At 42.6% G+C, this 24,694-nt stretch overlaps 1 protein-coding gene across 2 annotated transcripts in view; it reads right to left on the reverse strand.

Moving 5' to 3' along the window:
• Positions 1–24,694, reverse strand: part of LOC143982448 (uncharacterized) — a 175,028-nt gene that overhangs the window by 11,332 nt on the left and 139,002 nt on the right. For both annotated transcript variants that reach the window (XM_077481160.1, XM_077481159.1), the window contains exons 8-12: positions 24,322–24,397; positions 21,179–21,291; positions 20,441–20,519; positions 10,109–10,196; positions 8,552–9,702 (exon numbers count right to left, since the gene is read on the reverse strand). In XM_077481160.1, the coding sequence (XP_077337286.1) occupies positions 8,552–9,702; positions 10,109–10,196; positions 20,441–20,519; positions 21,179–21,291; positions 24,322–24,397 (1,507 nt within the window). The remainder of the gene's footprint in view (positions 1–8,551; positions 9,703–10,108; positions 10,197–20,440; positions 20,520–21,178; positions 21,292–24,321; positions 24,398–24,694) is intronic.

Below are 24,694 nucleotides of genomic sequence, written 5' to 3' on the forward strand. Positions count from 1 at the left end.
TCACCTTCACTTCTGCCTCTTACAATGGAATAGGTTGGTATTCTTAGCTATTTATATACTGTTTTTCTGTGCTTTTATTCTGAGACTCATCATCACTAAGTACTTTGTTTTCACTTAAACTCATGTGATCTTAGTCTATTCTATATGGGTAGAATATGTCCCCTTCCAATGCTACAGGCTTATATGGCAACATACAAATTACTTGCGCTAGAAAATATATTTTCTAAAATCACAAATGTATCTATCTGTCTTGGTTTTGAAGTTTCATTTTAGGATATATTGACTAGTAAATGATTTCTAACATATTATGCTGCTTATTATTGCTGGATTAAAAAAACAATTATTGTTGGGCATATTTGTCCACATTTTAAAATATTTTCCAAAATGCAAAATATCAGTGGGCACCAGAAAATATGGTTAATTTATGAAAGGAATAAAACTTCACTTTGCTTAGTGAATGGATCATTAATGTGAACATCACTTCATCTCAGTCATATGCAAGCAAAAATATTGTTATTTTAATTCCCCTTGAACAAAAATTGGGTATTCAATATGAGCTCTTTTAGAAGCAAAAACTTTTATTTGTGGCAGGTATATACTATATTAGTGTCCATGTCTAAGGTGTCAGAATTAGAGGGAGCAGCATCAATCCCAAATTTTACAAATTGTGATAACTTTTCCCCAATTTTCCAAGGGATGCAGGAGATGCTGAGCAGAGCCATGAGGCACTTAATAGATCAGGAAACATTAAATAGACTGTTTTGTGTACTCATTCCACAACTCAGACACCCTCCCCCCCATGTAATGTACATAGTTACATAGTTAGTCAGGTTGAAAAAAGTACATCAAGTTTAACCAAAACAAAATAAAAAATAATACAATCCCATATACAAGAAAGGACTTTGCTCGCTTTGGAAACTGCAGCTTGGCATTGCATGCTATTATTGAGCTTATGATCTACCAAAACTCCCAGATCCTTCTCCATTGATTCCCCCAGTTGTACTCCCCCTAGTATGTATGATGCATGCATATTCTTAGCCCCCAAGTGTATAACTTTACATTTATCAACATTAAACCTCATTTGTGACTTAGTTGCCCAATTAGACATTGCATTGAAGATGGATTGTAAACTGGAGACATCCTGTAAGGACGTTATTCTACTGCATAGCTTAGTGTCATCTGCAAAGACTGAAATTTTACTTTTAATCCCAGACCCTATATAATTTATAAAGATTATAAAAAATAAGGTTCCCGGCACTGAACCTTGGGGTACACCACTGATAACCTTAGACCATTCAGAGTAAGAGTCATTAACTGCTTCAATACAGGACATTTCCCCCCTCCTTCCTGCCCAGACCAATTTTTAGTTTTCAGCACTGTTGCAATTTGAATGACAATTGCGCAGTCATGCAACACCGCACCCAAATGAAAATGTTATGTTTTTTCCCCATAAATAAAGCTTTCTTTTGGTGGTATTTGATCACCTCTGCGGTTTTTATTTTTTGCGCTATAAAGAAAAGAAGAGCAACAATTTTGAAAAAAACACAATATTGTTTACTTTTTGCTATAATAAATATCCCATTAAAAATATATATATATATTTTTTCCACAGTTTAGGCTGATATGTATTCTTCTACATATTTTTGGTAAAAAAAATTGCAATAAGCGTATATTGATTGGTTTGCGCAAAAGTTATAGCATCTACAAAATATGGGATAGATTTATGTCATTTTTATTTATTTATTTATTACTAGTAATGGCAGTGATCTGCAATTTTTTTTCATGACTGCGACATTGCGACGGACATATTGGACACTTTTGACACATTTTTGGGACCATTCACATTTATACAGCGATCGATGCTATAAAAATGCACTGATTACTGTGTACATGTGACTGGCAGGGAAGGGGTTAACACTAGGGGGCGATCGATGGGTTAATTCTGTTTACTAGGGAGTGATTCTAACTGTAGGGGTCGGGGACTCACAAGGAGAGGGAACCGATCGGTGTTCCTCTGTACTGGGAACAAACCATCTATCTCTTCTCACCTGACAGAACGCGGATCTGTGTGTTTACATACACAGATCCACGGTCCTGCTGTGTTCATGGGCAATCGAGGGTGCCCGGCGAACATCGCAGCTGCTGGGCACGCGGACTGGGTCCCTAGCATCACGCTGCATGTGTGCCCCCTGGATGGCTGGGAAGCCCAGGATGTCATATGACGCCCACACAGGATGGGAGATCTCATCTGCAGACGTCATATCACTATGGGTGGTTAATGAAGTGGTTAACCACTACTCTCTGAATTCTGTCTTTTTGTATCCATTTACAAATTGATCTTTCCAAACCTGTAGACTTTACCTTACACATTAGCCATGTGTGGGGAACTGTGTCAAACGCTTTTACAAAATCCAGGTATACCATGTCCACAGCCACCCCTCCAAGGTTTTACTTACCTCCTCCTAAAAAGAAATCAGGTTTCTTTGACAACTTCTGTCTTTCATGAATCTATGCTGTCTGTTGCTTAAAATATTTATTTTCCAGCAAGAATTCGTCTATGTGGTCGTTTATTAAACTTTCCAGTATCTTCCCAACTATAGGAGTTAAACTAACAGGTAAAGACTTTGATCCCTTTTTAAATATGGACACCACATTGGCCCATTACAGTAACGACTCCCTAAATATTAGAAACAATGGCCTAGAAATGACAGAGCTCAATTCTTTTAGGATCCGTGGGTGGATGCCATCTGGTCTGTCTAAATATTTCTGGACCATATCCCTTTTGAGCCATTGTGGATCATTTGGGGTTGTGTCAATATCATCCCCATTATGGACATGAGCTCCCCCACGCTCCTTTGTATACACAGTAGACATGTGTGATTCATTTCATACGAATCGAAAATTCATACATTCTTATGAATCCGAAATACAAATTTTTATGCATACGAATTCCGTACGAAATACAAAATTTAGTTTACGAATTTCTAATCCAAATTCATAGTTAACGAACCTAAAAGTTAAAAAGCCAGGAAGTCAGCACAGAACAGGGATGGTGGGAACCCCTCATAATGATAAATGCATCATAACGAAAATTCGTAATTGTTACAAAAAGTTAACGAGCCTAAAAGTTAAAACCCCAGAAAGTCAGCACAGAGATGGTGGGAACCCTATGGGTAATTTCCAGGGCTGGACTGGCACAGAAATTTGGCCCTGGACTTCATCCAGACTGGCCCACTTACATTTTGAGTGTCCCATCATCAGCCACTTACAACAGAGTGTCCCATCAGCACCACCTTACATGAGAGTGTCCCATGAGCAGCCCCCTTACATCGGTGTCCCATCAGCACCCCCTTACATCAGAGTGTCCCATGAGCAGCCCCCTTACATCAGAGTGTCCCATCAGCAGCCCCCTTACATCAGAGTGTCCCATGAGCAGCCCCCTTACATCAAAGTGTGCCATCAGCAGCCCCCCTACATCAGAGTGTCCCATCAGCAGCCCCCTTACATCAGAGTGTCCCATCAGCAGCCCCCTTAGATCAGAGTGTCCCATCAGCAGCCCCTTACATCAGAGTGTCCCATCAGCACCCCCTTACATCAGAGTGTCCCATCAGCAGCCCCCTTACATTAGAGTGCCCCATCAGCAGCCCTCTTACATCAGAGTGTCCCATCAGCAGCCCCCTTACATCAGAGTGTCCCATCAGCAGCCCCCTTACATCAGAGTGTCCCATCAGCAGCCCCTTACATCAGAGTGTCCCATCACCAGCCCCCTTACATCAGAGCGTCCCATCACCAGCCCCCTTACATCAGAGTGGCCCACTGAACCATCGGCCCACCGGGAAACTCCCGGTAGTCCCGATGGCCAGTACATGCCTGGTTATTTCTATGCTTACGAATTTCGGAATTTCGGAGCCAAATTAACAGAATTGTGACTGGTGTTTTGTTCACCAATTAAGAGGAAGTCAGCACCGCACAGGGATGATGGGAGCCCCTCATAATGGTAAATTCATCATAATGAACTTTTGTTATTTTTACGAAAAGTTAAAGGTTAAAAACCCAGGAAGTCAGTACAGCACAGAGATGGTGGGAGCCTCTCATAATGATAAATTCATCCTAACAAACTTCATTATTTTAACAAAACGTTTACGAATCTAACGGAAATTCGTATTTCATACGAATCTGAATTTCATTTCTTACACAAATTATGAAATGCAAATTTGTTTTTGTAAAAAACGAAACGGAACAAAACAAAACACATTTTTTGACGGCGCCCATGTCTAATACACAGAGCTGAAGAAAGTATTTAATACATTTGCCTTCTCTTTGTCCCCAGTTACCCACTCTAGATTATTTTGTAAAGGGCCTAAATGCTCAGACCTGACCTTTTTACTATTAATATATTTGAAGAATTTTTGGGAGTTTGTCCTACTATATTTTGCAATCTGTTGTTCGTTTTGAATTTTTGCACCCTTAATTTCATTTTTACATATTCTGTTATATTCTTTGTAACATTTAAACAATGATAGTGTTCCTTCATTTTTACATTTTGTAAAAGCCTGTCGTTCATTTTGAATTTTTGCATCCTTGATTTCCTTTTTATGTAGACCATTAGCACCTTACATGGACTGATAGCTGCATTCCACATCACAGTCCTTAGAATGATTGCCACCTACACATATAGCACAACTATAAAGAAATGTAAGTTTTATAAATGAAACAATGTGGTGCTTATAAAATAATATTATCCACAAATGCAGTGATATAAATGTAAAGAAACATCCAGGAAAACAGGGTGTATGCACACAGGAAACAGTTGAACTAAACAGTAACAGTGTTAGATTGCCCCCTTACTGATCCACATTCACACTAGACTTGTGGAGGGGTGGGGAGGGGTTATTGTTTAGGGTGGAGAGGCAAGGGGAGTTTTAGGGTGGAGAGGTGTGGGGCAGTTTTAGGGTGGAGAGGCAGGGAGGGAAAATGTAGGAAGTGGGGGTTTGGGAAACCCACAGCTGCACTTCCCTGCCCCACAACACTCAGCAGCCCTACCCTCCCCACTCCATGAATCTCTGCAGCAGTTGAGAAAAGTGAACAGAGGTGGGGGAGGGGAGCCAAGTTCACGGCAGGACACACTACACATCAGGTGGAGCAGTCACTCTGTAGCCATCCTGCAGAGGAGTCTGAGGATTCGGGGTAGCATGCCGGGAGGAAGAGACATGCCATTGAAAACAGCAAAAAAAGAGAATTGCAGCAGCCAGGTATACTCTGTCTTCAGCTGCAATCCTCTTTGTCATTCACAGTGAGAGAGATCACCTCTGATCCCCGCACTCACCTTCTGCTCTGGTACAGCGTGCTTGGGCTCAGCTCTGCACCCACCTGCCGTATCTGTGATCTGCTCCTTGCCTCACATCACAGGGTCCTGGGTTGCAGTCAAGTAGTCTCCGCAGTGTCCGCACTCCACTCTGACTCCAGGGAAAACTGGAAGTGACGCCGTAGTGCTGAAAGAGCACCGCCCAGTCGCTCTCCATTCCCAGCCAATGAAAACAATGGACAAGAGCCAAGGACAAATCACTGGAGAGTGGAAGTGTTTGCGTGCGCATTACTTGCGCCCTGAACATGCCCTGAACATGGACAAATCAAATCATAGACCGCTGTGTGTCCGGCGCCTGGTCATTCTTAACCACTAGCCAATCAGCCACCGCGGTTATACTGCGGCAGATTGGCTCAGCTGGGCAAATCTCCATAGCTGTACATCACTCCTTTAAGACGTGAAAGCAGGCGCGTGTTCCCGGAGCCGATGTGCATGTCCCGCGATCTCCCATGACAGAGCGAGAACTGAGATCTGTGTGTGTAAATACACAAATCCTGGTTCTTTCTAGGGATAGGATACAGATTGTGTGTTCATACTCTCTCCTCCCCTAGTCAGTCCCATCCCCCCTACAGTTAGAACACACCCAGGGGACACAGTTAACCCCTTGATAGCCCCCTAGTGTTAACCCCTTCCCTGCCAATGTAATTTATACAGTAACCAATGGCTATTTTTAGCTCTGATTGCTGTATAAATGTCAATGGTCCCAAAAAATTGTCAAAAGTGTCTGATCTGACCGCCAAAATATCGCAATCTGGATATAAATCGCAGATCGCTGCCATTACTAGTAAAAAAAAACTAAAACTAAAAATTACATAAATCTATCCCCTATTTTGTAGACTCTATAACTTTTGAGCAAACCAATCAATATACACTTATTGCGATTTTTTTTACCAGAAATATGTAGAAGAATACATATCGGCCTAAACTGAGGAAAAAAAATTATTTTTGTTTTTTATGTGGGATATTTATTATAGCATGAACTACAGAATATTATGTTTTTTTCAAAATTTTCGCTCTTTTTTTGTTTATAGCACAAAAAAGAAAACCACAGAGGTGATCAAATACCACCAAAAGAAAGCTATATTTGTGAGAAAAATTTTGTTTAGGTACAACGTAGCACCACCGCGCAATTGTCAGTTAAAGTGACGCAGTGTCTAATTGCAAAATATGGCCTAGTCAAGAAGGGCTGCCACTGATCAGATGACAAGACCCAAAATGCCAAAAAAGAAAACCAGGTTCCAAGAAGAACTTACTGATCCAACTGAGTGTGGGTACAAGCCCTAGTACTTTAACCACTTGGGACCCGCGTTATAGCCGAATGACGGCTACAGTGCGGATCTCCTTTTCCGGGACTACGTCTATTGACGTAGTCCCGTACATGAGCGGCCTGCGCGCCCCCTGAGGGGCGCGCGTGGCGCGCTCTGTGATCGGCGAGTCTATGAGACTCGCCTGATCACCGATCAGAGCAAGGGGTCGATCCCAACCCCTTATCACGTGATCAGCTGTCAGCCAATGACAGCTGATCATGTGATATAACGGAGCCGGTAAACGGCTATTATTCCTCCTCGCGCTGACAGCGCGAGGAGAAAAAAAAAAGCCGATCACCGGCGGCCGTGATCGGGACATCAGTCCCGATCATGGCCAGCCCTGCCCGTGCCCACCTGCCCCCTGCCAGTGCCCACCTGCCCCCTCATCAATAAAGATGATAAAAAATAAGTGCCCCCCGTCAGTGCCACAAAGCAGTGCCCATAGTGCCACCCAGCAGTGCCCACAGTGCCACCCAGCAGTGCCACCCAGCAGTGCCCACAGTGCCACCCAGCAGTGCCCACAATCTGCCTCAACAAAGGTGCTGCACCCCAGTGCCACATATCCGTGCCCATCAGTGTCATCTACCAGTGCCCATCAGTGCCCATCAGTGCCGCCCATCAGTGCCCAGCAGTGCCACCTATCAGTGCCACCTATCAGTGCCCATCAGTCCCATCTATCAGTGGTACCTATTAGTGTCCCTTAGTGCCACCCATCCGTGCCACCCATCTGTGCCACCCATCCATGCCATCTTATCTGTGCCCATCTTTGCCCATCAGTGCCGCCTTATCTGTGCCCATCGGTGCCGCCTTATCTGTGCCTATTAGTGCCGCCTTAACTATGCCTATCAGTGCCCACCAGTGCAGCCTATCAGTGCCCACCAATGCAGCCTATCAGTGCCCACCAATGCAGCCTATCAGTGCCCACCAGTGAAGCCTATCAGTGCCGCCTCATCAGCGCACTTCAATGAAGGAGAAAAATGACCTGTTTGCAAAATTTTATAACAAACTATTAAACATGATTTTTTTTTTTTTTGCATCTTTTTTTGTTTGTTTAGCAAAAAATAAAACTCCCAGCTGTAATTAAATACCACCAAAAGAAAGCTCTATTTGTGGGAAAAAATGATAAAAATTTCATTTGGGTACAGTGTTGTATGCCCGCGCAATTGTCATTCAAAGTGCATCAGCGCTGAAAGCTGAAAATTGGTCTGGGACTGAGGGGAGTTTAAGTGCCCAGTAAGCAAGTGGTTAAATCAACAGGGCCAGAAGGTTTTGTGGTGACTATCACTACAGGAGGCCAGGGGTTACAAGTTAGTGGAGAGGTAATGTGAAATATTTTCCTAACAAACTTCAGGTATCTCTTTCACTATTAAAACTAATGTTAAACACTGCAGTTAAAAAATCAAAAAAGTTATTATAACACAGGTAGTGTTATGCCCCTTTCACATTGGGGCAGCTTCTAACTGTTAGTGCCTGTAAAGCACCTCGGTGTGAAAGGGATCTTAGAATATGCCTGATATAGAATTTTGAGATAATGTTTAGAAGGCATTCTGAAAACCATTACATTTAGGTTACCAACCTGCTTGAAGTGAACTTGGGACAGGCTAAGAACATTCAAGTGTTTTATTTTAACAAACAGTAAGTACTGTGGAGTAGCAATACAAAGGTTGGGGATGACAGATTATCTCCCTAACAAGTATAAATCAATTTGAGCTTAAGAATTTTATGACACTGATAAAATAAACATGGTAAGGAAATATAAACATTTGAGAATGTAGAACTAAAATTTTCTAAGTTCCTTTTCTATCGCATCTAGCACAATTGCTTTAGTCTTGGGAGGAGCAGAACATACAGAATTTTGATATAATGTTACAGAACTTACTGTTTTTTGTGACTTTTCTTCATCAGAACATGTTCTGAGCAGGATATTGGCTTTCCTTTCTCATAGGTTTCACCTGAGCTTCCATGTGCCACATATAAATTAGTAGGAACTGAAAACTTATCAGTCTTAGCAGTTACATTAGATAAGTCCAAGGGTTTGCACTGAGGGATTTCCATGCACAGAATATCATGATCTAAGTTAGACTTCTTTGTGCTGCTCTTCTTGGCTGTGTTTTCTTGAACAGAAGTCTGAGCACTGATCTTTTTTGAAAGGATCTTTGGAGAGCCGGATTCCTTTATGGGATTTTTCTGAGAAGTTGGACTTGCTTGAGGAGGAGGCTTTTGAGTGCTGTTAGTTGTAACATTAACTGGTGAAGTTGTCTTTTTGCAAGATGTATTTGCAGATGGCGTTTTTTGCATGCTATGTCCTTTAATTTTCTCAGAAGGTGGCAATGTGAGATCAAGAGATTGAGAAATGTTTTTAGGTTTCTGTTGCTGGTTGTCCTTTGAATGTGAATCAGATTGTGTTGGTCTACTCAGAGTTGTAGACTTTGTAGCCTGACTAGCCTGTGGCTTGACTATTGTTGAGGAGTGATCATCGTTTATGGAAGCAGCTTGATTTATTTCTGAAAGTGTATTGTGCACTGGACTGGTCTGTGTAGCACTATTTTGTTTTATATTCCTGAGGTATTTTTTGGGAGGGTCACTTTGCACCCCTTGATTTGACTTGGGAAGAACATGGCCTTGAGTTGGTTTATGGTGAGATGAATTAGCATTAGCCCTCTTGCTTTGCTCAAGATGACTCTGGTGGAAATCCACTGAACTGGTATCTTTTGAAAAGTTATCACATACATCATTTGTTGCTTTTATTACATCAGGATTTTTCTTATCATGGCAAAGGTTACATAAACTCTTTGTCTCTGTGCTTCCAGTAGACAGTTTGTTGGCTGCATGGACAAGTAAGCTATCCTTGTCATATAGGCTTCCATCCTGAGAAGTGCTGATGATTGGGGTTGATGATCTTGTAGCATCATATACTTTGATAGTGGGCACTCCAATCTTTACCTCAGAAGAAGATCCACAGCTTTGCTGACTGTTATGCATATGCATTTTTTTCATGTGATAAACAACTGTTGCTGCATTGAATGCTTGCTGCAAAAAAAGATAACAAACTATTACTGATTTTACATTTAGATCTATTGCATCCCACTCAATAAATGCAGAATTGTTCTTTCTTTTGATTGTGCCACTGCATACTACGGTGATATTTTTCTGCAAAATTATTTTGATTTATTTTTATATAAAGTGAGATTACTGGGCTTTACTTAGTTGCAAGTGAACAGATAAAGCATAGATTGTTGTTAGAGCTTGACGGTGTAAATTATAGATTTTTTGAAACAAGGAGCATTTTTATTTTTTCTTAAGAACGTGATCAGTAAGCATGGGTATAGGACTCTGTATATGGAGATTCTATATGTATTTATTTGTTTTCTTTTGGTTGAACTAGATGGACTTGACTAATTATCAAATATTATACAAAAACGTGCAAACCACTTACTCTCCATTTGCTTTTAGCAAAGTTCTTCTTAATCTGGATGCTTACTGAATGATAAATATCTCGACGGAGAGCAGTGTTTCCAGCAATCCTGTAGATAGAAAAATACCGCATTGTTTAGTCCTGTAGTGAATGAGAAACAAAATATAACTAAATAAAATAACTAAAACAAAGCAGCTTCCCTTTGACTGGTATTCGAGTCACCTTTTTCATTTGTATTAACACATATGCTGCAGGGACTGAAGTGACTTTGTGAGTTGGTATATTTCTACAGTTTAAACCATTTAACCTCTTTATTAGCAATATAAACTGACAGGGATTCTAACTCTTCTACACTGTAGCCATCCCACTGAATATCTCATGAGATAAAACACTGCATGGTTTAATGAGGTAAATACTGCATATTTTGGAAAAATACCGCACGCAGTGTTTTAGAAGCATTTTTTTGTGAATGGCTAAAATACAGGCAGTCCCCAAGTTACGAACACCCGAGTTACAAATGACTCCTACTTATGAATGGCCTCAAATGCCAGCCACTTGTGCTCCACGCTGGCACTGGATACTTTTCGAGCACCTCCGGACACATCCCACACTGAAGTACTACGCTCCAGATAACATAACAAGTGCCCGGAACATCCCACATCCATGCACAGGCGGAAGTTACACTTACGAACGCAGTGTTCCAACCGGTAGTTACGCTTACAAATTCAGTGTTACGAATTAGGAACATCTTCGACTTACGAACAAAGCTATAGTCCCTATTGTGTTCGTAACTCTGGGACTGCCTGTATTTTTGGAAAAAGATATGCGTTATTTGACCACATTGCTTAAAGGGATAGATACCGCTTCATGAATGGAGTCCACTGTGTCAATTTTTTTTTTTTTCAAATATGATTTTGTTAATTGCATATACATACTTTAACAGTGTTTACAGAATGAGAGATCATAGTCTCCTAAAATAATAAGCATATATTACAAAAGAAACTTAACATATATTAGATTTATACATACAAGAACTCAAAAATCGAAGTATCTCCCGATCTCACTGCTACAATAATCTAAGTTCCTGCTTCTTATCACCTTATGTGACAAAGCAACAAATCTAAATAGAGGACCAGAGGAGATAACAAAAAAAAAGAAAAAAAAAAGGGGGGGAGGGAAGTTTTAAAGGGGAGGGAAGGGGAAAAATAAATAAATAAATAAATAAATAAATAGGGGAAGGATTCCAAAAATGGCACTTGGTATTGCATCTGATGTCTCTTTGATTGCACATCCATCATATCTCTTAACTCAGACTCTTCTGAATTAATAAACAAATTCCAAGAGGTCCATGTCTTTTTATATAACTTCTGTCTATCAGTTGCTGTCAATATCAGGTCCTCCATCTTTCTGTGTCAAATTATTTTTATTAGTATCTGAACGAGTACAAAAAGCATGCATAACACAATATGGGCCAAATTATATTTTTGTAATGCTTGGGACTAAAACAGACATAAGACTGAATCACTTTCAGTTCAGTGTAAAGAATAGTATATGTTATAGGGTAAGCCTGTTTTATTTTCCTAAAGGGCGGCTTAAAAAAAAATGCTGTTTCAACACAACTGAAAATGTTGTTTGACTGTCACTTTGATCCTCTAGCTCCGAAAGTTACTTGCACGTAAAAAGTATGTATGCCAAGAGATCTGTCTTGCTGTATATAAGTATCTGTAACTTACTAATCAGATATTTTCAAGGCAATCTAGGGACTGGTATGCTCCGAGAAGGGTAGTAATAAAAGAGCATATCTTTAATTAATCATGGCACCTTCCTTTAAAGTGTGCTCTATAGTTTTAAATATGTTAGGAGTAGATGTTTTTGTTTAGAACCCTCAGGACACTGGCCAATTGATACCACACTGTTATCTCTTTGCCTTTTTTTTTTTCAAGGCAAAATGTAACATAGATAATATAAGCTATTGTAGCTGTCAGAGAAATTGACTACAATGGCTTTCTCCATCTTCTTCCTAGGCAAACGACATTTTGAATTGCAATCCCAACATCGCAAGCTACTCACCACCCCACCTCACCACTAGCCAGGAGGAAATTCAACAAATGTATAACTGAGAATTAGCATGATAAGACATATATAAATTAAGGTATACACTATCTTATAAACAATACATAAAATGTTTGCCATTTATTAGATAAATACTCTGTTTAAAAATTCCAAGGTGTTAAAATATAAGTTAGTACTTTCCACTGGGGCTTGTCATTTGATTTTTACAAACTTCAATCACAAATATGCAAAGATTAAAAACTTGTATGTGGTTATGTTCAAAGAAATATTTGGGTCTGCTTGGTGTAAGGCTATAAATCAACTATGGAAGTGAATTTATTTCTATGGAAGAGATTGCCGTATAGTTTTTTTATGTGCACTAAACCTTAGCATTTTAGAACAAAGGCTGTGCACAGGAATAAATAGTATATATTTTTTATACATATGATTAATTATACACAATAATGAGATTGACATTAGGGATGAGCTTCGTGTTCGAGTCGAACATACGTTCGTCTCGAACATTGGCTGTTCGTCCGTTCGGCGAAGTCCGAACATTTTGGTCCGTTCGCGTCAAATTCGTGTGGCGCTCACGGCCCACAATGCACTGCGATGGCGCAGTGCATTGCTGTCTCATGATTGGCCAAGCATGCGCTGTGACCCCGCATGCTTAGCCAATCACAGCGCCAGCAGCGAGGAGAGCCATGATTGGCCACAGGCAGGATGCCTGTGGCCAATCATAGCTCAGGCTGTGTAGTGCACGCCCCACACTATATAAGGCCGCCAGCGCGGCGGCCTCGTGTAGTGTGTTGGCGTCTGAAGCAGTGGGTGTTCTGTGTACCTTCAACACAGTACACACCGATCGTTTTCGGCCGATTTTCGATCTTGCTGTTGTGTAGTGGTTATTGTCTGCGTGCCCTGACCGCAGTATACACCGCTATATTCACCTCAACTATATAGCTAGTGATCTATCTTTTATAATAGAGCTTGCAGTCAGTAGTGTTAGGAGATAGTGCGTGCTGTCTGCGCGCTCTGTACCCAGTACATACCGCTATATCCACCTACATAGCTGTTCTCTATTTGAGCCCACTTGCCATCTGCAGGAGTTATTGGAAGTTGTGTGTGCTTCCAGCACAGCACAGTATACATCTGTATATACCCCTTTATCTCTGGTGTTCTATAATAAAGGCATCTGCAGGAGTTAGTGGGTGTTCTGTGTACCTTCAACACAGTACACACCGATCGTTTTCGGACGATTTTCGATCTTGCTGTTGTGTAGTGGTTGTTGTCTGCTTGCCCTGACTGCAGTATACACCGCTATATTCACCTCACCTATATAGCTAGTGATCTATCTTTTATAATAGAGCTTGCAGTCAGTAGTGTTAGGAGATAGTGCGTGCTGTCTGCGCGCTCTGTACCCAGTATATACCGCTATATCCACCTATATAGCTCTTCTCTATTTGAGACCACTTGCCATCTGCAGGAGTTATTGGAAGTTGTGTGTGCCTCCAGCACAGCACAGTATACATCTGTATATACCCCTTTATCTCTGGTGTTCTATAATAAAGGCATCTGCAGGAGTTAGTGGGTGTTGTGTGCCTCTAGCACAATATACACTACCCAACTGCTTTTTTACCCAACTCCCTTCAGGCCATTACCATGTCTGGAAGGCCAGCAAGGATAGGAAGACAGGCGCGAGCCGATAAAAGAGGGCAAGCAGGCTCTGTGTCTAGAGACAACAGTGCTGGTCGTGGACGCGGTGCATTGTCATCAGCACGTGGCCATGGGACACGCTTGTCCTTCTTTTCGGCAGCTGGACATGTTGAACCGCAACATGCCAACGACTTGGTAGAGTGGATGACCAAGTCCTCTTCATCCTCCTCATCCTCTCTCACCCAGTCTCAGGGTACTAGCAAAGCAGCTGCCAACGCATCGTCTTCCCTCCTCTCAATGTCATCATCAGTGACTCCTTCCCTAGACCCACCACGTCCTCCTGAGGAGTCTCCTGAACTCTTTGAGCACAGTGTTGGGTACATGCTCCAGGAGGATGCCCAGTGTTTTGTGGGCTCTGATGATGACACTCAGCTAGAGGAAGGCAGTACCGTGAGCGCAGAGAGAGGGGATGCTCAAGAAGGACAGCAATCTGGCAGTCATGTTCCACAAGCTGCAGCATACTGCCAGGTTTGCTACAGCGATGAAGAGGGAGGAGATGATGAGGGCACTGACTCCACGTGGGTGCTTGGAAGGAGAGAGGAGGAGGAGGAGGAGGAGGAGGAGGCACATGTCCAACGAGGCAGGATGCCCTCCGGGGGCCAGCTTAGGGGCAGCACACCAACTGAATCACACCGCAGAGCTCCGCCTGTGCAGAGCGCTGCCTCTGCGCGTTATTCTAAAAGTTCTTTGGTGTGGGCCTTTTTTGAGACGAGTGCATCAGATCGCACCGCTGCTATTTGCAACATATGTCTCAAGCGTATCTCACGTGGCCAAAACATCAACCCTCTCCTTGCTCCTCCTCACCTGGCATCTCCAACCCCACTAGACCTTCAGTCCTCTCTGAAACCTGCTCTGAGAGGAATGAAGGTGTAGAATTAGGTGTGTCACAGCCAAGTGCTTCCGGGAACTCTGCTAGCGGTACACCCACGTCCGATTATAGCAGGCAAATGTCCCTGCCCCAGCTGCTGGACCGGCGAAAGAAGTTCACTCCCAGCCATCCACATGCCCAGCGGTTGAATGCTAGCTTGGCTAAATTGCTAGCACTTCAACTGCTGCCTTTTCAGTTGGTAGACTCGGCCCCCTTCCGTGAGTTTGTACAATGTGCGGTTCCTCAGTGGCAGGTCCCCAAATGCCACTTTTTCTCACGGAAGGCGATTCCGGCTCTCTACCGGCATGTGGAAGGCAATGTCCTTGCCTCGCTGGACAGGGCGGTCAGCGGTAAGGTGCATATTACCGCTGACTCATGGTCCAGCAGGCATGGACAGGGACGTTACCTGTCTTTCACGGCCCATTGGGTCACTCTTCTGGCAGCTGGGAAGGATGCAGGACAAGGTGCAGTAGTGTTGGAGGTTGTTCCGTCACCACGCCTCCAAAATGCTACTATTGGTTGTGACACACCTCTCTCCTCCACCCCCTCCTCTTCTTCTTCCTCCATGGCCTCTTCCAGTGCTCTGTCCTCAGAACCAGCGGTGCTCCGTAGGCGTTCCAGGGGCTACGCAAGTACGCAGGCAAAACGATGCCATGCCGTGCTTGCGCTGGTTTGTTTGGGGGACAGGAGCCACACTGGGGCGGATGTTTTGTCAGCTCTGCAGGGGCAGGCCGAGAGGTGGTTGACGCCACGCCAGCTTAAGCCAGGAATGGTGGTTTGCGACAATGGCACCAACCTCCTCTCCGCCCTCCGACAGGGACAACTGACCCATGTGCCCTGTGTAGCTCACGTCCTTAACCTGGTGGTGCAGCGGTTCTTGGGCAGGTACCCCGGCTTACAGAATGTCCTGAAGCAGGCCAGGAAAGTCTGTGTGCATTTCCGCCGATCATTTAATGCCTGTGCTCGGCTGGCTGAGCTCCAAAAGGAGTTGAACCTGCCCAAGAACCGCCTTATATGTGACATGCCCACCAGATGGAACTCAACATTGGCCATGCTGCAGCGGCTGCACACGCAGCAGAGGGCCATCAATGAGTACCTGTGTGACTACGGCACCAGGACAGGGTCAGGGGAGCTCGGTTTTTTCTCACCACGCCAGTGGGGCATGATCAGGGATGCATGCACTGTCCTGTCACCGTTTGAGGAGGCCACAAGGATGGTGAGCAGTGACAGTGCATGCATCAGTGACACTGTACCTCTTGTCCACCTCTTGGAGCATACGCTGCGTGGAATAATGGACAGGGCACTTGAGGCAGAACAGAGGCAGGAAGAGGAGGACTTCCTTGCCTCTCAAGGCCCCCTTTATCCAGACAGTGTTCCTGCTGTGCCACCCATCCCACAGGAAGAGGATGAGGAGGAGGAAGAGGAGGAGGAGGATGATTGTGTCAGCATGGAGGTGGAGGCTGGCACTCAGCATCAGCATCAGCAGCAACAGCAGCAGTCTTGTAGGGATGATTTACAGTCCCAAGAAACACGTGGACTTGTACGTGGCTGGGAGGAGGTAGCTGCGGATCATGTTGTCCTTAGTGACCCAGAGGACTCCGGACCGAATGCCTCAGCTACCCTACGCTGCATAACCTCCCTGATCCTGCAAAGCCTGCGGAAGGATCCTCGTATTCTTCAGATCAAGGAGAGGGACCATTACTGGCTGGCCACTCTCCTTGATCCACGGTACAAGGGTAAGGTTGCCGACCTTATCTTGCCATCGCAGAGGGAGCAGAGGATGAGACATCTCCGGGAGGGCTTGCAGAAAGGTCTGTGCAATGCGTTCCCAGAGACTGGGAGGTTACAAACTCCTGGTCCTGGACAACGTGTTGCTGAGGCATTGGTCAGAAGGAGCGGTGGAGAAGGTGGCCGTCTGACTGATGCTTTCAGACAATTTTTTAGTCCGCAGCCCCAAGGTATGATCGGTTCCAGCACCCATCGCCAGCGTCTGATTTACATGGTGCAGGAATACCTAGGGGCAAGGTCAGACTTGGACACCTTTCCCACCGAAAATCCTCTGGCTTACTGGGTCTTGAGGATGGATCACTGGCCAGAGCTTGCACAGTATGCAATTGAGCTACTGGCCTGTCCTGCATCCAGCGTTCTTTCGGAACGCACCTTCAGTGCTGCTGGTGGCTTTGTTACCGATCACAGGGTGCGCCTGTCCACCGAATCAGTTGATCGACTGACCTTCATCAAGATGAATCAGTCTTGGATCACCCACAGCTACCAAGCACCTGAAGCTGATGTAATTTTTTTTGAAATATCACATCCCTTCAAGACTGCCTATGCTGATGCTGAGTGACTGTCCTGTTATGTTGATTGTCTATCCTCTTCCTCCTCCGCTGATATGTTGGAAGAACATTTCTGGTTTTGGTTGATGCCATCAGCCCAATTTTTCTGCCCCTGTTTAACAGGGGCGTTTAAGTACAATTTTTGATGCAATGCTTTGCAGCAGGGCTAATTCCTGCAATCAAACAAGAGCATATGGGAGAGGTTGCAGTGTGGTGGCACCAGCACCAGTGCCTAAGGCCCAATTTTTCTGCCCCTGTTTAACAGGGGCATTTAATTACAATTTTTGATGCAATGCTTTGCAGCAGGGCTAATTCCTGCATTAAAACTATAGTATATGGCAGAGGTTGCAGTGTGGTGGCACCAGCACCAGTGCCTAAGGCCCAATTTTTCTGCCCCTGTTTAACAGGGGCGTTTAATTACAATTTTTGATGCAATGCTTTGCAGCAGGGCTAATTCCTGCAATAAAACTAGAGTATATGGCAGAGGTTGCAGTGTGGTGGCACCAGCACCAGTGCCTAAGGCCCAATTTTTCTGCCCCTGTTTAACAGGGGCGTTTAAGTACAATTTTTGATGCAATGCTTTGCAGCAGGGCTAATTCCTGCAATAAAACTAGAGTATATGGCAGAGGTTGCAGTGTGGTGGCACCAGCACCAGTGCCTAAGGCCCAATTTTTCTGCCCCTGTATAACAGGGGCGTTTAAGTACAATTTTTGATGCAATGCTTTGCAGCAGGGCTAATTCCTGCAATAAAACTAGAGTATATGGAAGAGGTTGCAGTGTGGTGGCACCAGCAGCAGTGCCTAAGGCCAAATTTTTCTGTCCCTGTTTAACAGGGGCGTTTAAGTACAATTTTTGATGCAATGCTTTGCAGCAGGGCTAATTCCTGCAATAAAACTAGAGTATATGGCAGAGGTTGCAGTGTGGTGGCACCAGCACCAGTGCCTAAGGCCCAATTTTTCTGCCCCTGTTTAACAGGGGCGTTTAAGTACAATTTTTGATGCAATGCTTTGCAGCAGGGCTAATTCCTGCAATAAAACTAGAGTATATGGAAGAGGTTGCAGTGTGGTGGCACCAGCACCAGTGCCTAAGGCCCAATTTTTCTGCCCCTGTTTAACAGGGGCGTTTAAGTACAATTTTTGATGCAATGCTTTGCAGCAGGGCTAATTCCTGCAATAAAACTAGAGTATATGGCAGAGGTTGCAGTGTGGTGGCACCAGCACCAGTGCCTAAGGCCCAATTTTTCTGCCCCTGTATAACAGGGGCGTTTAAGTACAATTTTTGATGCAATGCTTTGCAGCAGGGCTAATTCCTGCAATAAAACTAGAGTATATGGAAGAGGTTGCAGTGTGGTGGCACCAGCAGCAGTGCCTAAGGCCAAATTTTTCTGTCCCTGTTTAACAGGGGCGTTTAAGTACAATTTTTGATGCAATGCTTTGCAGCAGGGCTAATTCCTGCAATAAAACTAGAGTATATGGCAGAGGTTGCAGTGTGGTGGCACCAGCACCAGTGCCTAAGGCCCAATTTTTCTGCCCCTGTTTAACAGGGGCGTTTAAGTACAATTTTTGATGCAATGCTTTGCAGCAGGGCTAATTCCTGCAATAAAACTAGAGTATATGGAAGAGGTTGCAGTGTGGTGGCACCAGCAGCAGTGCCTAAGGCCAAATTTTTCTGTCCCTGTTTAACAGGGGCGTTTAAGTACAATTTTTGATGCAATGCTTTGCAGCAGGGCTAATTCCTGCAATAAAACTAGAGTATATGGAAGAGGTAGCAGTGTGGTGGCACCAGCAGCAGTGCCTAAGGCCAAATTTTTCTGCCCCTGTTTAACAGGGACATGTAATTACAATTCTTGATATAATATTTCACAGGAGGGCCCCTTCCTGTGCCCACCCAGAGTAACGGTGAGGACTTATAGTGTTGTGGCACCAGCACCACAACCACCAAAGGTAAATTTTTCTACCACTGTTCAACAATGGCATGTAATTACAATTCTTGATATAATCGTTCACAGCAGGGTGCTCCAGCGCCCACCAAGAGTCACTTTGAGGGCTTACAATGTTGTGGCAAAACCAACACCTTGTTCCGCCATTTCTGCAGAGCATATAGGGCAGGCCCCTACTTTCAAACATCCAATTTACAAACATCTCCTACTTGCAAACGGAAGGAGACAACAGCAAGTGAGATGAAAAAAGATGGACGACAAAACAAATTATACAGGGGTGATAACCCTTCCCTATGTTTTCCAAAAAGCTTAAAAATACTTTTTTTGACTGGAGCTACACTTTAAAAATGTACCAGTTGAAAATTACAAACAGATTCAACTTAACACAACAAACCTACACAGTCCCTGTCTTGCTTGCACCACCTGTATACTGCTGTTCTGAGTATATAGGGCCTGGGGGCCACACGCATTTCCTTTTTTTAATATGGGTACAGGGTTCCCCTTAATATGCGTACAAGACCCAAATAGGCTGGTAATGGGCAGGGAGGGCTACCCATGCCATTTTTCTCAATGATTTTCAACCATATTGCAGGAACCAGATATAACATTAAAACCGCAAGCAGTTTTAAATGGTGTTATTTCCGTTTAATGTCATTTTGTGCAGGGACTGTTCTAAACACGGGAAACACGTGGCACTTCACAGGCATACTACAGACACCCCCCAGGCACCATATTTAAAGGAATATTTCACTTTTTTTTTTCACTTTAATCGTCATTAAAATCAGTGCTCCCGCCAAAACGGACATTTTTAAAAACATTTTAGGCATTGACCCATGTCCCCTGGGGCAGGAGCCAGGTCCCCAAACCCTTTTTAGGACAGTATCTTGCATATTAGCCGTTAAAATTAGCACTTTTCATTTCGAACGTTCGAGTCCCATAGACTTCAATGGGGTTCTAAAGTTCGTTCGAATTTGGGGTCCGTTCGAAAGTTCTGGTGCGAACCGAACCGGGGGGTGTTCGGCTCATCCCTAATTGACATATACCATTTTAATGTGTGTAAACCTCAACATTTTAGAAGAAAAGCTGTGCACAACATGGCATTTATTTTGTCAACACACACTGTGACTCAAAACTTTAGCTTTTTGTGAAACAGTTTACAAGATACTTTATTCATTGTCTTTAGTTCCTACTGCCAGACACCAGCTAATTAGATGATCATATCATTGAGCATGACTGTTATATACTGACATTCCTCTAAATTGCAATACAATGTTTATTGACTAAATTGTCTGACATTTTTCTTCCTTTTTTAAATGGCACTTAAGATAGATGTGTGGAAATGATACATGGAGTGCCACTGTGCACTTGCTAACAGCTGTTGTTAGAGTCATTTCACAGTAACATTAATAGGTTTTTACCACTGGAACCTTAAAGTGCAATCTTACCATGGATGCTTAAGGGCCTTCTCACAGTTATAGCGTTTTTTGGGATCCTTCTCTAAAAGGCAACTTATGAAATCTTTTGCTGGAAGAAAAGATAAATCAGCAAGGTTAGAAAAATGATAGTTAATCTAATATTACCGATTGATCTTGCAAAAGGTAATGTTTTAATGGGCCTATTTACAATCTAAACAAAGAAAAAAGAAGGATTTTAAAGTTTGCCACTAATAACTCCTAAATAAAGGAGATGAGTACTAGAATTTTCCATATAAAAGAATACAAACTTTATAGTCCAAAAATCATAAAATTAGTATATACATATATATAAAACAAACAAAAAAACTAAACTATTTACTATCATTAGACTAGATACTGCCCTTAGGGGTTCCCTGACAGCTGTGTTTGGGCTAGAATTGTATTAGCTATATGTACTCCATCGGGGAATCGAATGACACCCATTAGGGAGAAAACTGTTTTTTATGCCGATTTTAGGATTTTTGGACTATAAATAAACTTTGTATACTTTTATTCGCAAAATTATAGCACTCATCTCTATTATTTAGGGGTTATTAGTGGAAACCTTTTAAAGTCCTTTTTTTTCTTTGTTTTTTGAGTCAGTTATCATTGGATGCTGTGGCACATTAACAATCTATGCTTCTTTGTGCTACAGAACACATATATGTATATATAGATAAAAGTGACATTGTTGTCCATAGCCACATACATGCACACAGGAACACATACCAGATTTAGAAATGTCATCCCAAAATGGGGATTCAAATTCATAAGTGCCATCCTTGATTTTCTCAAACAGCTTAGATTCAGTTTCTTCATAGAAAGGGGGGTAGCCACATAATCTGGAGTAAAAAACAAAAACAAAAAAAACGTAAACGTAAGGTAAAAAGGTAAACATTATGAAACTTTAATTATTTAAATCATTTACTACTTGACCTCTATATAGGTTCACATGTTTCAAATGTAAAATCTCAATGCACTGTGTTGGAGCACATAATCATGAGATATAGAATTTTCAACATTCCTAGGATACTGCAGGAAGGCTGACTGATATCATCCTCATCTAGGAGATGCATTGGAAAATTGAGTCTAAAGTAAACACAGTATTTTTTACTTTTAATTAACCACCTCAATACTGGGCACTTTTACCCCCTTCCTTCCCAGACCAATTTAAGCTTTCAGTGCTCTTTCACTTTGAATGACAATTATTCAGTCACGCTACCCTGTACCAAAATGTTTTTTTTTATAACTTTTTTTTTTTTTACACAAATAGAGCTTTCATTTGATGGTATTTATTAACTACTGGGTTTTTTTATTTTTTGCGATTTGTGAAAATCTTGAAAAAAACAATCATTTCTACTTTCTTTTTAAAAGAAATCCAATGAAATCGAATATCCTCATACATTTAAGCCAGAATGTATTTGGTAAAAAAACAAATCCTGATAAGTGTATGATAGGTGGTTTATATGAAAGTCATAGAGCTTACAAGCTATGCTACGTATCATTAAAATTTGAACAATCCTGATGTACTGACGGCATATCTAATTTCTTGAGGCCCTAAAATTACAGTACAAATATCCCCCAAATTACCCTTTTTTGGAAAGAAGACAGTCCAAAGTATTTAGTAGGTGGCATAGTGAATTTTTTGAAGTTGCAATTTTTTCCCACAACACTTTGGAAGAAATGTATATATTTTTTGCAAAATTGTCATAATTACAAGTTATTTCTCACACACTGCATATGCATACTTGCAATTACACCCCAAAATACATTATGATACTCCTCTTGAGTATGGCGATACCACATGTGTGAGACTTTCCACAGCCTGGCCACATACAGAGGCCCAACATCCAAGTAGCAACTTCAGGCATTCTAGGAGCATAAATCACCCATCTAATGTCATGACTACCTATCACAATTTTGAAGGCCCTGGAGCACCAGGACAATAGAAACTTTCACAAAATAACCTCATTTTGGAAAGCAAAGACCCCAACATATATTCTATGAGGCATAATGAGTCTTTACACAAAGTTGTCAATTTATAAGATTTTTCTAATGCCGCGTACACACGAGCGGACTGTATGGCATACTTAGTTCGTCATACAATCCGACGGACAGTCCGTCGTACTTTCCACTGAACGGACTTGACCACACACGGATGCACAAACAGTCCGTCGAAAGCTTGCGCGATGACGTGTACAGCACGTACGACGGGACTAGAAATAGGAAGTCCAAGACACAGCAAAGCACCCTTCCGCCGTGTAAATCCTTTCTGGGCATGCGCCATTCTTAGTCCGTCGAACTAGCATACTGACGACCGTACTGTCCGCTGAAACCAAAGTACGACGGACAGAATTTCGAAAAAACCGAAATACTTAGTACGCCGGACTGCACGCTGAAAAAGTCCGCTGAAGCCCACACACGAGCGGATTGTCCGCTGAAATGTGTTTCAACGGACTAAGTGCGCCATACAGTCCGCTCGTGTGTATGCGGCATAACACATAGCATGTACATAGGAAAAATGACACCCCAAAATAGTTGATCACTGGGACAGATGTGTGCAGATGTTGATCACTGGGACAGATGTGCGCAGATGACAGATGTTGATCACTGGGACAGACTTGTGCGAATGATAGATGTACAGATGACAGGTGTTGATTACTGGGACAGATGTTGATCACTGGGACAGATGTGCATAGAGGTTGTGCACTGGGGCAGAGGTTGATCACTGGGAGAGATGTGCACAGATGTTGACCACTAGGACAGAAGTAAGCAGCTGTTTATCACTGGGACATATGCGCTTTACTGTGTGTGTGTGTACACATTGTGGGGACACTTACTGTGTGATCAGTGAGTGTAAAGTGCTTTACACTCACTGATCCTTGATGGCAACACAGACCAGCTCTACTTCTCCTGACAGGCTCAGTGTGAGGAGAAGCAGAGCCGATCAACTCACAGCCGACTCTCTTTACATCACACGATGCCTGTGATTGGACACAGACATCATGTGATCAGAAAGGCCAATCACAGGCCCCTTCTGCCGATAAGAGATGTGCCGGGGACACAAGCACATCGGGATTGCGCTCCTTCTTAGATACGTTCAGGAATGTCCACTCACAAGGATGAAATTCCCACCCTGCCATTTATGTACAATGGCCAGGTGGGAAGAAGTTAATAATTATTTTGTGTGTTTTAAGAGTGAATTTTCATTTAGCTTAGTAAATTAAGTGACACTATAATGACTTTGGTCATCAAATCGCTTAGCTTTGCCTCACTCACTAAAATAAGTGAAAACTCACTTTGCGAAAGGAACATGCACTTTTTTAGTAAAGCAACCTTATTATCATGAAATGTAAAAAAGGAAAATAATCATAACAAAAAAAACAGTGGGCCAGATAAACTTTGCTTTTCCAGCAGTTTTTTTTATTTGGTGCATGTCAAGTGCACATCACATGTGCGCCAACAGACATAGTGGGGTTTTACTAAAACTGTAGTGTGTGAAATTTGGTGCAGCTATTCAGGATAGCCAGTCAGCTTCTAACTTCAGCTCGTTCAATTAAGACTTGATAAAAAATCCTGGAAGCTGATTTGTTTCTATGCAAAGCTGCACCAGATTTTGCCCTCCCCAGTTTTAGTAAATCAACCGCAGTGCACCTATGTTGAAGAGAATTTGCAATATGTGCTCCAGAAGCTGGAAAAACCTCAAATTGCAATTTGATGCAGAAATGCTGCCATTTATGAAGTCTGTAAACTCACAGGATCTCTGTCTTTTAGAGGCATTCTGCATGTTTATGAACACACATATACAGTATACTGCACCAAGTAAATCTCACCAGGTTCATTATGCTTCTCATTGTCACTGCTGTACTTACAAAATGTATGTTATAACTCCAATAGACCAGCAATCCACCGCTTTACTGTATGGCCTTTGTGCAAGGACTTCGGGAGCTGAAAAAAAAATCAGGTGAAACGAGAATCAGAGCATAATTCAAATAAAAATGAATTTTAGGTAAAAAAGCAGTGATGCAGCTTATTATTAAGAACAGAATATCTGTACATGAATGATTTTTTGTGGGGAGGGTTTAATTATAGTTTACAAATGAATGCATGTTATTGAATAAATGAAACAGAATGTTCAATGTATTGACAGTTAAATAATAAAAATCAAATGCTCAGATATGTGGAAATGTGTTAATTGGAGGACTCTGTAATTCATAATCATAGTGGTGATGCCAATGGAATGTG

This window comes from Lithobates pipiens, unplaced genomic scaffold (assembly GCF_037356315.1).
Source record: "Lithobates pipiens isolate NorthernLeopardFrog02 unplaced genomic scaffold, aLitPip1_a1.2 Scaffold_16, whole genome shotgun sequence".
NCBI classification, from domain to species: domain Eukaryota; kingdom Metazoa; phylum Chordata; class Amphibia; order Anura; family Ranidae; genus Lithobates; species Lithobates pipiens.